At 35.4% G+C, this 13,471-nt stretch overlaps 2 protein-coding genes across 2 annotated transcripts; one reads left to right on the top strand and one right to left on the bottom strand.

The window, feature by feature from the left end:
- Positions 1–1,217: 1,217 nt before the first annotated feature.
- Positions 1,218–4,330, top strand: LOC105974526 (putative protein phosphatase 2C 80). Its single transcript, XM_012999644.2, has 5 exons — positions 1,218–1,512; positions 1,704–2,301; positions 2,877–3,198; positions 3,706–3,855; positions 3,948–4,330. Exons 2-5 carry the CDS (start codon positions 1,796–1,798, stop codon positions 4,230–4,232), a joined length of 1,263 nt encoding a protein of 420 aa, XP_012855098.2. The 5' UTR covers positions 1,218–1,512; positions 1,704–1,795; the 3' UTR covers positions 4,233–4,330.
- Positions 4,331–4,430: 100 nt separating this feature from the next.
- Positions 4,431–7,781, bottom strand: LOC105974522 (vicilin-like seed storage protein At4g36700). The gene is made up of 5 exons (XM_012999640.2): positions 7,411–7,781; positions 6,496–6,683; positions 6,331–6,411; positions 5,877–6,200; positions 4,431–5,795 (listed from the first exon to the last, which is right to left on the bottom strand). Exons 1-5 carry the CDS (start codon positions 7,721–7,723, stop codon positions 4,599–4,601), a joined length of 2,103 nt encoding a protein of 700 aa, XP_012855094.2. The 5' UTR covers positions 7,724–7,781; the 3' UTR covers positions 4,431–4,598.
- Positions 7,782–13,471: the final 5,690 nt, after the last annotated feature.

Raw genomic sequence — 13,471 nt, 5'->3', positions numbered from 1 at the left:
AGAAATGGTCGTAAAATTCGTATTAAGAGAACGACCTAGTCCGTAGCTCACTCTGCTATCTTCTTCTACAACAGTTGATAATCAACAATAATAAGAGAGATCGAATAGAGCATAAACCTCAACACGTTAATTTCGTGATCAATCGTCAAAGTGCAATTGGAGTTCCAATAAGATGTAATCTAAAAAACAAACATGTTATTACTTAAATAATTATTTATTCAACAGCAATTTAATTCAACCTAATTTAATCCAATCTAATATGTAGAAAATATTAAGATATAGTACAATAAGGTGCAGTTAGACGAAATACATCATTTGGACCAATCGACTCGATAGGGGTTTTGCTTGACGCTTTAACATTTCCAAAAGAATCTTACGCATTTTTATATTTAATATTTAATAGTTCAATTTTTTGATTTTTTTTTTTTTTTTTTTTTTTTTTTACTAAGATTGATATTTTCCATTAAAATTAAAAGTATAATTCCTTACCTTTTCTTTAAACTTTAAATGAATGCATATATGTTTGATGGAATAATAAATAAGGTGTGGGGTGGTTGACCAAAACATCATTTGACTAGCCCCACAAACCTTAATTCACTATACTTTAGAAACAAGCCATTTTAAAATTTTAATTGACGATTCAACCCTACAAAATAAGTGAAATTATTCAACAAGCAAAGTAAAACATACATTAAAGAATGAGATGCAAATTAACATCAACATATACACTTTAATATGTTTTTTTTTTTTTTTTTTTATCAGTGTAGGTTTAATATGTTATCTTATCCAACTTAACGCGTCGCATAATTGGGATGATAATCCCCGATATATACAAGGACTTGTTGAGTTGAAAATCAAATAAAACTACGATATTTGATTCAACGTCGATCACTATTCGATTTGTTAACATAAAGAATCCAGCTTGGACACACTTTCATTTGATAAGATGATAAAATGTGTATAGATGATGGGGGTACTCGAGTCTCGAGCTGTAGGCTTCGTTAAAGATCGTTCAAGTTCGAATCGATTGCTTATCAAGTCAATCAAACATAATTTTTAAAGTTCATAAAAATTCAAATAAATCTAAAAGCTCGACTCAATTCGATTACATCTTTATATACGTCCCCAACTTAAAAAATGGACCAAAAAATATTTGGTTGGCCCAATTAAAAGAAAAGGAAAACTATAAATTAAAAAGACAGGCCTCATAAAACATCATTTGAAGCCCAGAAAGAAATACTCTCTCTCTCACTTTCTCTCTCTAGTTTTGTCTGTGTTCAATTGGTGGGCGGCATATCCAAAAGAACGTGATTATGTATAAGCATTTTCCCACCTCCTCACAAATTACTCAAATATTAATTATCCATTCTGCATTTCCTTTATATATATATATATATAAAAGAAAACATTATATTTGATTTAATTTAATTTAATTTCCTTTCACGTATTTTTGTAATAATAACGAGGAGGGCAACAAAGGCGCATCTTTCCTCTAACAATCAGCCGTTCCAGGTTACCATCTTCTTCTCTTGAACTTCCATTTCCAGATTTATCAAAGCATATTCGTTTATTTCGTATTTCCTTTTCCCCAATTCCAATCAATTTTTTTTTTGTTTTTTACTTCTTCTGAATGTAGAAAATGAAATTAAGTTTACTTGTGTGTGTTTTAATGGCTTCGCCCCAATCTTCTGCTGTTGTTTCAGGTTCCATTGCTTAATTGGGAGCTTTTCCGTATGTGGGTTTTTTCCCCAAATGAAAACCCTAAATTGAATTTGTGTAGTTTTCATTGATAAAAATGCCATCTTGGTTACTTCCCAATCTGAATGTTGCTCTCAGCTTCGGCTTCCCTAGGGCTGCAAGAGTAAATCAATCTCAACCCCTCCATTTGATAGAAACCCTTTTCACCCGTAGCGGTAAAAATCGAATGGCGGCTTCTTCTTCCATGGTTGCCTCTGGGGATGTTGTGGTTGATACTCTGCTGTCCAGCTGTGGCAATGTGTCGGGTTTCTTGAAGCCCGGTGGTGTTTTTTACGGAGATAGGAGTTTTAAGGTATGCCGTAAAGCTAGGGTTAGCGTAAGAAGTGGAGGGAATGGAAGCCCCAATGGCTTTCGAGAATCCCCTATTTTCGATTTTGTGAGGAGGTGTAGTAGTAACTCTGGTGGTGCTCGTTCGTCGAAAGGGATGAGTGAACCTCGGAGTTTTTCGTCTTCGTGTTACTCTGATGGGAATGCGCCTGAAGTGTCGAGTGACGGATCTTTGAGTGTGGAGACGCTTTCGAGCCTTGCACTTTCGACTGACGAGTACGTCCTTCTTTTATTCATGGATTCGTGTTTATATCTCAGTACTGACGATTTCGGTTTGGAATCTAGATTTGTTTGATTCGTAGAAGGTTCTATGTTTAGTTTTTTCCGAACACGTATTAGAAGTTTATCGAATTGCACGTCTAAGCCCCCGTTTGAATTTAAATATCTTCTTAGCATTACTCCCCTTTCAACTTCTCCGTTCCTTTTTGTTTTTCCCTAGATATTTTAAATTCATCTTCGCACCCCCGTTTTTTAAAAATGCATGGAATTTTAACATCAGTATGACAATCAATACTAAATTAATTAGTCACATTTGAAGCCTCGTACGATATCTACTCTCCCCTGTTTTTACAATCCAACCACGACGTTTGAATTCAAAATACGGAGATAAATCTTTCAGTTTTTAGTTAAATTCGAGTATCGTTACCAAGAGTGCAGAATTTCGGCCTAATATAAAACTTCGTCAATTTTACGTTTTCTCTAGTCAAGAATCTTATTTTACATAATTTTCTCCGTGAACAAAACCTTACTAAATGTACATTGATAAAGCTCCGTAATTTTTTTTAAAGCAGGAGTCGGAATCACAGCGTTCTGAAGCTAGTTTCTGGAGTGTGTTATATGCCCCATCCGGAAAAATTAAAAACGGGAGGAGAAGATGCACATTTTATATGCGAGGAAGAGCAAGTAATTGGTGTGGCTGATGGAGTCGGTGGATGGGCGGATGTGGGAGTCAATGCAGGAATATACGCGCGTGAGCTCATGTCTAATTCGGTCGAAGCTATTAGAGAAAATACGGACAGTGACGTTGACCCTTTGCTCGTTTTGGAAAAAGCCCATGCAAGAACTAATGCCATGGGTTCTTCGACTGCATGCATCATTTGCCTCAGAAACCAGGTTCGGTTTCTCTTCATTGTTACTATGATTATTTATTTAATAGCGATTTAGATTGATAGATTTGAATTTATCTTGTGTTACCAAACTTTGGATAGTTTGGATTTTCGTGTGTGCAAGATTTTAGAGTTTATTGCATTATTATTCCTGTATTATATCTATTTGCTAAAAAAGTCCCCGTCTTATTAATATTAGCAAAACCCCCCTACAATGCATTTTTTTAGCACACAGCCCCCCTAAACGTGGAAATTTTAGGGTTGTTTGCTAAAAAGGTTGCATTATAGTGGGAGTTTTGCTAATATTAATAACACGAGGATCTTTTTTAACAATTATAGTAAACATAGGGGTGCTGAATGCAATAAACCGTAAGATTTTATACAATCTGTCTTCAAGACATCAAAATGAGTTGCGTTTTGTTTATCCGAATTTCGTATTTAGCTTCTTTTAACACAAATCATGTAAGAAGATTTATAAATTGCTTCTAACGTAATTTTTCCTTTAATCGGACAGGATCTTCACGCAATTAATCTTGGAGACAGCGGTTTTACAATCGTAAGAGACGGTCAAATAATATTCGAATCCCCCGTTCAACAACACGGATTCAATTTCACTTTCCAACTCGAACGAGGCAACACAGGCGATATGCCAAGCTCAGGACAGGTCAGTTGGAAAGCATTTAATTACCACAGTACCCTTCCGTCCTAGTTTCGAATTGTCTTATAGTGATGTACGGTTATAAATGTGTTGTCTAGGTTTTCAAGATTCCGGTAGTGGCTGGAGATGTAATTGTTGCGGGGAGTGATGGGTTGTTCGATAACTTATATAATAAAGAAATAGCGGCTATTGTGGGCGATTCGGTCAGAGATGGTGTGGGCCCGGACGAGACAGCTAAGAAGATAGCTGATGTGGCACGTGCGCGAGCTTTGGACAGGAAACATAGGACTCCTTTTTCTACTGCTGCTCAAGAAGCTGGATATGCTTACTATGGCGGTAAACTTGATGATTTAACTGTTCTTGTCTCTTTTGTTTCTGCTTAAAAATGCCTGGAATTTCCCCCCCACTTGAGTTAGTTTCTGCTTTCGAAGTGTTTAACCTGCACGAATGATTAATACTACCGACACTACTTTTGCGATTACTTTTTTTTCTTCTTCTTTTTTCTTACGAAATAAAAAGGACTTAAGTAGAACTCGAACCATATAACATGAATCAAGAAACTCGAAAACCAACAAAAACACTGTACGAACAACCATTTAACATTTTATTCAAACTTAAAAGAAGGTATCAACAAGAACACTACAAAACTCAGATTAACAGAAAATCCCGAAAACTGGAGATGATGGGATGACATAACACTTTTTTTTTAAAACTAAAATTACAGAATACTAATTGCGAATATACTCGAATTAGAAAGACACAGCTCTCCATTCATCACCTCCTTCTTCCTCTCTTTCCCTCTCTCTTTGTTCTTGTTCCTCCCTTTGTGCCTCTTCCTCCCTTCTTCTCTCTTCCTCTGCCGCGCGTTCACCTTCGCTCTGCCCTCCTCCTTGTTCTTCCTCTTCTCTCCGTTTAGCTTCTTCTTCTTGATGCCTTCGTCTCTCTTCTTCATCCTCTCTCCTCTCTTCCTCTTCTCTCTCTCTAGCCTCCTCTTCCCCTTGTTCTTGCTCTCTCTCTCTAGCTTCCTCTTCCTCCCTCTCCTGCCTTTGTTTTTCTTCCCTTCTCTTCGCTCCTTTTTCCTCTCTTCGCCTTTCTCTCTCTTCTTCCTCTTCTTCCCGTCTTTCTCTCTCTTCTTCCTCTCTCCTAGCCGCCTTCTCTTCCTCCTTCCGTTTTGCTTCCTCTTCTTCTCTCTTCCTTTCTTCTTCCTCTTTTTTCTTCGCCGCTGCTTCTGCTTCTTCCTCCTCCCTCCTTTCTCTCTCTTCTTCCTCTCTCCTAGCCTCTTCCTCCTCTTCCTTCTTCTTCTTTGCCGCCGCCTCTTCCTCCTCCTCTCTCCTCTGCCTCTCTTCTTCCTCTTCTCGTCTCTTCCTTTCTTCTTCCTCTTCCTTCTTTTTCTTGGCCGCCTCCTCTTCCTCCTCCCTCTTTTGCCTCTCTTCCTCCTTCTTCGCCGCCTCTTCCTCCTCCCTCTTCCTCTCCTTCTCCCTCTCCTTCGCCGCCTCTTCTTTTCTCTCCCTCTCCTTCTCCTTCTCTTCCTCCACGATCTTCAACTCCTCCTCCGCACAAGACACGCAACCCAATATCACCGACTCCTTCTGTGGGCCCACAAGCTGATCCAAGGTCGTGTTCGAAACATCAAACGCCAGAGCCAAAACATCTCTATCCAACGTCCGAAAAACCGAAGCCTGTCCCGCCAAGTACTGCGGATGGTTCCTCTTCGCCGAACTGCTAAATCCCATAAAAACCAAAGTCCCGTTATTGAAAGCCATCTGAGCCATCGGATGAAACCTCGGCACCACAAATACATCCCCTTCCTCTACCTCGAATCTCCTGTTCTTGCACTCCGTTTCGTTCGAAACACTCGCGCATACAACCCTAACCATTCCCCTCCCTTGTAGCACCACCGCCACCTCAGTAGCCATAGGGTTCCAGTGCGGGCCCATCATCGACCCCTTCACATTAAATATTAATTAATTAATTAACTAATTTCCGTACGTAGCAATAGTTTGTATACTAGCTCGTAGTAAACTTACCGTGGTCAAGTTGACCATGAATAAACCAATGTTGGAGCCTTTCAAAGCAGACAGTTTCTTTCTTGTTACCGTTGTGCTCCACCCGTTGCAGTTTTCGAAATCTTTGCTCTCTTTGAAGAGGTTGAATAGTTTCACACTCGACTTTTTCTTCTTCTTGTTCGTTTCGAATATGTTGTAATTATAAACATTGCCTCGAAGAAGGGCTCGTACGAATCGAGTTTCCACCTCCCACGAAGAAGTTGATTTCTTGGTTTTCGTCACCCCGTGAATGATAGCTGGCGGCTTCGTGCCGTTCAATATTTCGTCTATCACTTCCGCAGGCACCTTATTAAAGAAACACAAGATTATATTAATTCATCACCAAAAATCATGTTCAATATTACAAAACATAACCTAGAAAACCGAAAAATCGAAAAATCGAAAATCGGAAATCCAAATTGACAAACCGACTTACATTGAAAGCTGCTTGCAGAACTTTGCTGTCGAAACCAAGAACCATGTCGCGGATGCTAGAATAAGGTCCGTTTATCGGTTCCTGCATTAAAATTTGCCAAATTAACATACTAATACGTAATGTGTGTGTGTGTGTGATTAATGTAGAAAATGTAATTTTTAGTACGTGGAGGCCTCCATTGTTTGGATCGGTAAAGATGGCGTGAATGCGAAGTTTTTGTCGCTCGGTTTTGGTAGTTTCCAAATTGCTCTGTAAGAAGAAAACAGATCCTTCTTCGAGTCTGTAGACATCTCCTCGTATCAAATCGGTGGTCCTAAGCTCATCTTCCTCTGTCCAACTCAACTTTCCACTCCCTATATATATATATATACACACACACACACACACACACACATTACAAACTCATGAAAATTACACACACACAAACTTACACCACCATAACTAGTTAAACCAATTGCTAAAGTAATTAAAGCAATTGCTCAAGCCCAATTCATGCAATTATGGGGAACCATAATTTTTGAAATAATTAACAGTATTCGTAATTTGGAAGAATTTCAAAAAAACCCCTTGAGATAAGGTCTAATTATAAAAAACCTCCCTTACATTTGCAATTACGGCCACCCCATACTTAATGGTCAAATTAAAAAAACCCCTCCCTGTGTATACAGACAGCCACCCCTAACTGTTTATTATCCTACGAAAGTACCCCTCTAGATGTTAATGTAAATTTAGGGATGTTAAATCGATAAAATCGAACCAAAATTGCAGTACGCCAACATTTGATACCATTACATTTACCGAACTGAATATACAATTTGGTTCGCTTATTTACCGGATTACATAAATTTTATGCAAAAATATTTTAAAAGAGGGGCGGATGCAATTACCCAAACCATGGAATATTCTTTTAGAAATGACATTTTTGCCCTTGCTCGGTAATTATAAGCATACTAATTACATGGGGATACATTAGCATATATATTTAAAAAAACTATAATTATTTTTAATTTCAAAATTAAAATGTATTTCTTCAAAATATAAATTATTAAAAATAGAAAATATATATATTATGATGAATACCTGTATGGACATAGAAAACCATGTCGGCGTGAAGAACGACAGGAAGAAAGAGAGAATTGGGGTCCAAGGTGAAGAAGTGAAGTAGATAAGAGCCGTTGATATTATCTCCGGCACGTGCGGCCGAGATCTCTCCGTACTCAGTCGAAACAACCGTCGTCCTCTTCTCCTTCTTCACTAAAAAGCCCGAAGCCCGAACTCCTTCCTCCGCGTGCACAGCAGCACCGGCGGCGCCGATTGTTAGCAGAAATAATATCGCAGACAGCACGCAAAGCGCCGAAAGGGGGCCGCCGGAGAAGAAGCTTCTCTTCGACATTTTTGTAGTAATTAATTAAATGTATTATTGAGTGAGAGGTGAAATTAAAAGCACACAGAATATATGTTGAAGAAGAAGAAGAGGGGGGTACGTGGCTTTTGCATGGACACGTGCAAGTGAGGGAGTGACACGTGGCTTGGGATTGGGTGAGCTTTCCATGCATGTAGGGACAAAGTCAAATCGTGGTGAATTGTTGACCTTGTTTTGGGCCTTTGACTTTTTGGACTGTGGCTTATTGGGCTTGCCTTGCTTGTTTAGTTGTTCGATGTTTAATCAGTGTCATAATTAGTAGCCCTGCTTAATTAATAATAATCCCATTCATTGATATTCTCAAACTACCCAATTTCAATTCCTAATTCGTGGTTCGCGCTATTATATTTTGAATTTCTATTTTATGCTACATCGGGTGAAATATACGGGACATATTTTTATTATTCATATACCACAAACACATATACACTCACATTGGAGTGTGTGGATAATCGGCAAACAATTACCCAATGTAATTTTCATCAGGTATAGCATATAAATAACTATATTGTGAATGGACATTTTGTGGTTCTGAATTCTGATAACATTATTTTTAGGAACATATATATGTTGGCACTAATTTGAATTATGAAATAATTCACTAATTTTCCCTCATTTTCCAACTAGTGAAAATTTATGTAGCACAGACATGAGAATGCAGATACGGAGACACAGTAAAACGGACACGGAAAAATTCGATTTTTCAAAAAGTTGGACACATAAACGTGTGGAGAAAATGTAGACATTATAAGTATTGGGGTTCATTCATAATTTCTAAAAAATATTAAAACGTTTAACTTATATACTTATTGTCAGTTACATATTTGTGTCTACAAATTATATATAATTTAAAAGTTTCAATCCGAATTATCATTCTACAAATAATATACGGGGGCATCTGAATTTATTTTAGTATGGAATTAACATCTACAAAAAATATGAAGACATCACTAGAAGTGAAGAAAAAAAAAACATAAGGTTTAAGATTTTTTAATCGTAGGCAATTATGAGTTTTTAATTAAACGGGTTGTGAATTTTTTTGGATGGAAATGTGTTTCTATTTTTTCATTATTATCATAAACATCTTCGAAACTTTTAAACATTTATAGAAGCACTCCCAAAATATTTCCAACAGGTGTCATGGTGTTTTAGTTGTCGAAACGTTTCCCAAACACAAAAATACTTATGTATAGAAGTTTCCATGCATCATATGTGATACAAGATACACTACTAGTGTGACAGAGTGAATTTCCCATTCTGACTTTTGCCTTTGCTTTTGAGAGTTAGCAGAAAAGGATGTGACAAATCTATGTATGATTGAAGATTGATCTTTGATCAGAATCTAAACCCACACTTATCTTCTCTTTTGTATGCTACAAGCTCCCTCTCTTATTTCTTTTATTTTCTTATTATCCATTTTTTTTGTAACTTAACTCCTAACTACTTAAGGAGAGATGTGCTTGTTCCATGTAGAAATATCGAATGATTCCATCTAAATTGCAATATGATACAAACATAACAAATAACATAAATGACTTTCTACGATCAAGAATCGTGAAATCAAGACAAAGATCTATGTACATGAATTTCACAAAAAAACAATATAATTTCTTGAGTATGGAAACAAAATCGAGTCCAAATTCTAGAAATTGATTGAAACTCGTTGATTTGTCCAATTTAAGCCGTAGCTCAATTAACATTAAAGTCAATTTGTCACGGAATGTGTACGCGTATTATTAGTTTATTTTATTTATTACATAAAAAGTTGTTATTTATTCAATTAGATTATAAATAAATAACCCGCGGAGTTCGTACTCTTTCCGAAAAGAAAGGAAGAAAGAGAAACGTGTTCACACTAGCATAGTAAAAGTTAAGCGAATTGAAGGTGTGCAAATCTTGATTAGACATGAGTGCTTATACTTAATTTGCTCTTTGATGCAGAGAATAATTAAAGTTGTTTTGAGCCAAAAAGACATAAAAAAAACATATTTAAAAGGTGAATGCTTTTGCAATAAAGTTAACTCTCAAGAATTAATGAGAGGGAATATATATAAATGGGGAGCCAAAAGGCCCTATATTGTAATTGCATTATTGTCAGCATTCATATACATTGTTATCCTTAGTCTGATTTGTTGGGAAAATTGGTTAAAAATTGAGTCATGAACAATTTTTTATCAATGTTATTGTACGGTCTAATTGAGTATATAAATGAATTTTGGATTAGAACCAATTTTGTGGTGAATGAAAAAAATACTAGTCCAAAATATAAGGAAAGTGGGATTTGAGTTATCCCACATTGGAAAAGTAGAGAAGTACTGAGCTGTATATATATCAAAATATTGGGACGGGCCAAAAACATTAGGTCATGGGTTTTTAACCCATTGGGCCCTTATTACTCGAAGCCCATCTCGATTGGTCTGATTGGTCTGAATTGGTGCGGCCGAACCAATGCAAACCATTCGGCTCAACTCGAAATGGTGCAACCACTCCCAATTGGCTCAACTCGAAATGGTGCAACCATTCAAAACAAAAGGTACCTTTTTGCTCCAAAGGACACTACTTTTCGAACCTTATAAATAGACCCTAACTTTCCCAAAATTCCTCACTTCAATCCAAAACAAGCCTACTACATATTAAGCCTACCCTTCACAGATTCTCTCGAAAAGTTCTACACAAAGTACAGTTCGTCGTACTTGGGATTTGGAGTGCTCCTATTCCAAGTTTTGCCGTTGTATCTTGGGAGACGATTTCCATTTAATCCGTTAGCACCGTTGCGGGGAAATTTCGTCTTAAGGACAGAGACAACTCGCCTCGGCAAAATTCTCGTTCATAGCAGATTTCCAACAATTAATTAATTTGTTCAACCAATTTACTAAATTCACTACCCCTTTTATGTATCGGGAACAACAATCTTAAGACGAAATCTTTTTGATTTAGTAAATTGTGTTTTCTGCACACTTTGGTAAACGAGATGGAGAAGAAGATAGTCTGCCAAAAATCAAGAAGTTACAAAATACAATTGGAGAAAGTTTATTTTCGGACAGAACATGAAGTCCACATTCTTTCCCATTTTCGAAGGTGTTAAAGTCCGAATATGGCAAATTAACATTTCACAGAAGTTGTAGATAATCAAGTTAGCTTTCCAGAACATGTTAGATCGTCACAATCGGAGATCGTACGAGGAAGTTATGATGAAAACACGAAAGGGTGGCAGAACTGCCAATGCACCTTTTCATGAAAAATACAAACCGTTCGTGACCAATGCAACTCGTCGCATATTAACTCATCACCAATGTCCAATGCACGAAATTTTGGTGAAAGAAAACTGAATCGAAGATCAATAATGAGGTTTTATATTATTTTTGATTCATGAATATTATTTAATATTTTTTTTTCTGGTTCCATTGTAGGTGCAAATTTACAGCACACCTATTCCGACTTCGAGGCTTATTTTGATCATGATCCGGTCCGAATCTCAGAAAACATAAAAGATAAAAGTTGTAGAAAAGTTTGTTGGCTGTTCGGATCATATTGAATCAACAAAATCGGACTTGGGATGGAAGAGATATGAATAAATCATTCAGCACTGCCATAATATTGACACGATTTGGTGCTACCCACAAATTTTGAATTGACGAACATATAATTTATCGGGTACGCTTTTTAATTATAAGAATCTATTTGTGAAATATATTGATAATGCTATATGATATAATGGTGGATTATTGCATGATAGTTTAATTTTCTATGTGGAAGCATGGTAAACCATATACAATATATATGCTTAATGAATATTCACGATGTTTGTGTATGTGCATTAATAATAGAAATATTTTTATCCTAAATAAAATAAAGTGATAGCGTATGTGCTAATTATTTGAATAAGTTTATCATAAACCGCATGATAAGTGCTATACTAATGACATTTCTCATGGAAATGCAATATTTATTTGCATAAATTGCTTATAGTTTGATATGGGATTAACTTTCTCCCAATTTGATGTGGAACTGTCCGGTTGATTGATTTTCGAATATGTGAGTACGTGATCTTATTAACGTTTTTATTATTGTCATGATCGATTAGACTTGTCTCATATATTAAGTATGAGTTACTTAGTAAGAGGAATATTATTATACATATTATTTTTTGCGTAAGCCATACTAATTCCTTAGAATTGTGTTATTGCATTGACATGCATTGATTACGTGCTATAGAATTTTTATCGATTCATTATATTGGACATGAATTTATTTATGCCATGAAATATTATGTTCAAATTTGATGTTATTATATACTCGTGCGTATACTATGTATATGTTGATATAATATGCTTGATATATTGTTTCTTTCTATGATCAACTAGTATGAAAGACGTGCTCACATGTCAAATATTATGTTTATTATAATATTGATGTACATATGAATCATATTACGGTTTAATTAAAAGCATGATTTGAAATAAAATTGAAAGAAAGAGAAGCTCAATTCATGATAACACATGAGTAGTTCTTGTCTCAAGAACATAAAAGAAGATCGAATCGTTGGTTTGATTTGATTTGATATCACATTTGCAAAATAATGATCTACAATGTGAATGGATGAGATCGGATTTTGATTTTTCAAAGATCCGAAATAGTTGTTAACAACAATGGATGTTTTGTTGAAATAAAATTCGAGCAGTTTACTTAAGAGCTCGTTTTGTAGAATTAAATCGTTGGATTTGACTGAATTTTGAACAGCATGTTTAGGACATGCAATCCTAAATTATGAATGATTAAGATTAGAATTTATATATTCTAACTTTAATGTTGAATAGTGGAGATCAACCACCATTTGAAGAGATTAATATTCTCTTGTTTATTGACAAGATTTAAGTATCTTGACGAGTTTCTCTTTTGAGGAAAAAGAAGAAATCTGATTATCTTAATTGTTGACAAGATTTAAGTATCTTGAGAAGATTTTTCTTGTTGTGCTTTCTTGAGAGAAAGAAAAACAATACTTTGTAATTAAATCTTATTGGTGATCCAAAATATTTTTCTAACTAAAGAAGAAATGTATTTTGTTTCATTGTATCCTTATTAATAAAATAAAAATAAGGATTTCAAAGCATTTAAATGTTATGTGAATGAAAGTTGGAAAGAGCCAACTTTGACAAATGAATGAAAAATGAGAACCAAAACTTTTGGAAAAAGTTTATGGATATTATATTGATAAATTCTAGAATATATACTCTAGAATTTGTGGTGGAAATTAGATATCTCGAGCTAACCACATTAATATTTAGAAATGTGGGGTTCTTTATCCCGAGCTAACCACATAAATATTTAGAAATGTGGGGGTGTTTAGGCAAAGGTAAAAAAGTACCTAAGTTAATATACAATGCCTAGTATAGTTAAGTGGATAAAATACTTAAGCATATTCATTGAATATGCAAATAATGATTGTGCATAAGATAGTCATTCTTGATGCAAATTACATTATATTTTTCTTGTAAAATAAGAAAATAAATAAGTTCTAAATAAGAGAACTAATAAATGTCTAAGTGGTAAATCATCAAAGTGATGAATAACCAAGTTAAAATATGTGTGATTGGTAAATCATCAAAGTGATGAACAACCAAGATACAACAAGATGACAAAGAAAATCAATATGTTTGATTTTGATTTGATTTTATAATTTATGAGTTATAAAATGAACAAAGGACAATTATTGAAATA

This window comes from Erythranthe guttata, chromosome 8, assembly GCF_056151865.1.
Source record: "Erythranthe guttata isolate IM_541 chromosome 8, IM_541, whole genome shotgun sequence".
NCBI lineage: Eukaryota > Viridiplantae > Streptophyta > Magnoliopsida > Lamiales > Phrymaceae > Erythranthe > Erythranthe guttata.
The sequence above is the reverse complement of the archived record's forward strand: the minus strand, read 5'-3'. Positions and strand labels throughout refer to the sequence as shown.

Excerpts from the sequence above, each read along its gene's own strand:
- LOC105974526 (XM_012999644.2), top strand. The coding sequence starts at position 1,796 with ATGCCATCTTGGTTACTTCCCAATCTGAATGTTGCTCTCAGCTTCGGC. Across the intron at positions 3,199-3,705 it reads TCATTTGCCTCAGAAACCAG|GATCTTCACGCAATTAATCT; the intron begins GTTCGGTTTCTC and ends TTAATCGGACAG. Across the intron at positions 3,856-3,947 it reads ATATGCCAAGCTCAGGACAG|GTTTTCAAGATTCCGGTAGT; the intron begins GTCAGTTGGAAA and ends TGTGTTGTCTAG.
- LOC105974522 (XM_012999640.2), bottom strand. The coding sequence starts at position 7,723 with ATGTCGAAGAGAAGCTTCTTCTCCGGCGGCCCCCTTTCGGCGCTTTGC. Across the intron at positions 6,684-7,410 it reads GGTTTTCTATGTCCATACAG|GGAGTGGAAAGTTGAGTTGG; the intron begins GTATTCATCATA and ends ATATATATATAG. Across the intron at positions 6,201-6,330 it reads TTCTGCAAGCAGCTTTCAAT|GTGCCTGCGGAAGTGATAGA; the intron begins GTAAGTCGGTTT and ends TTCTTTAATAAG.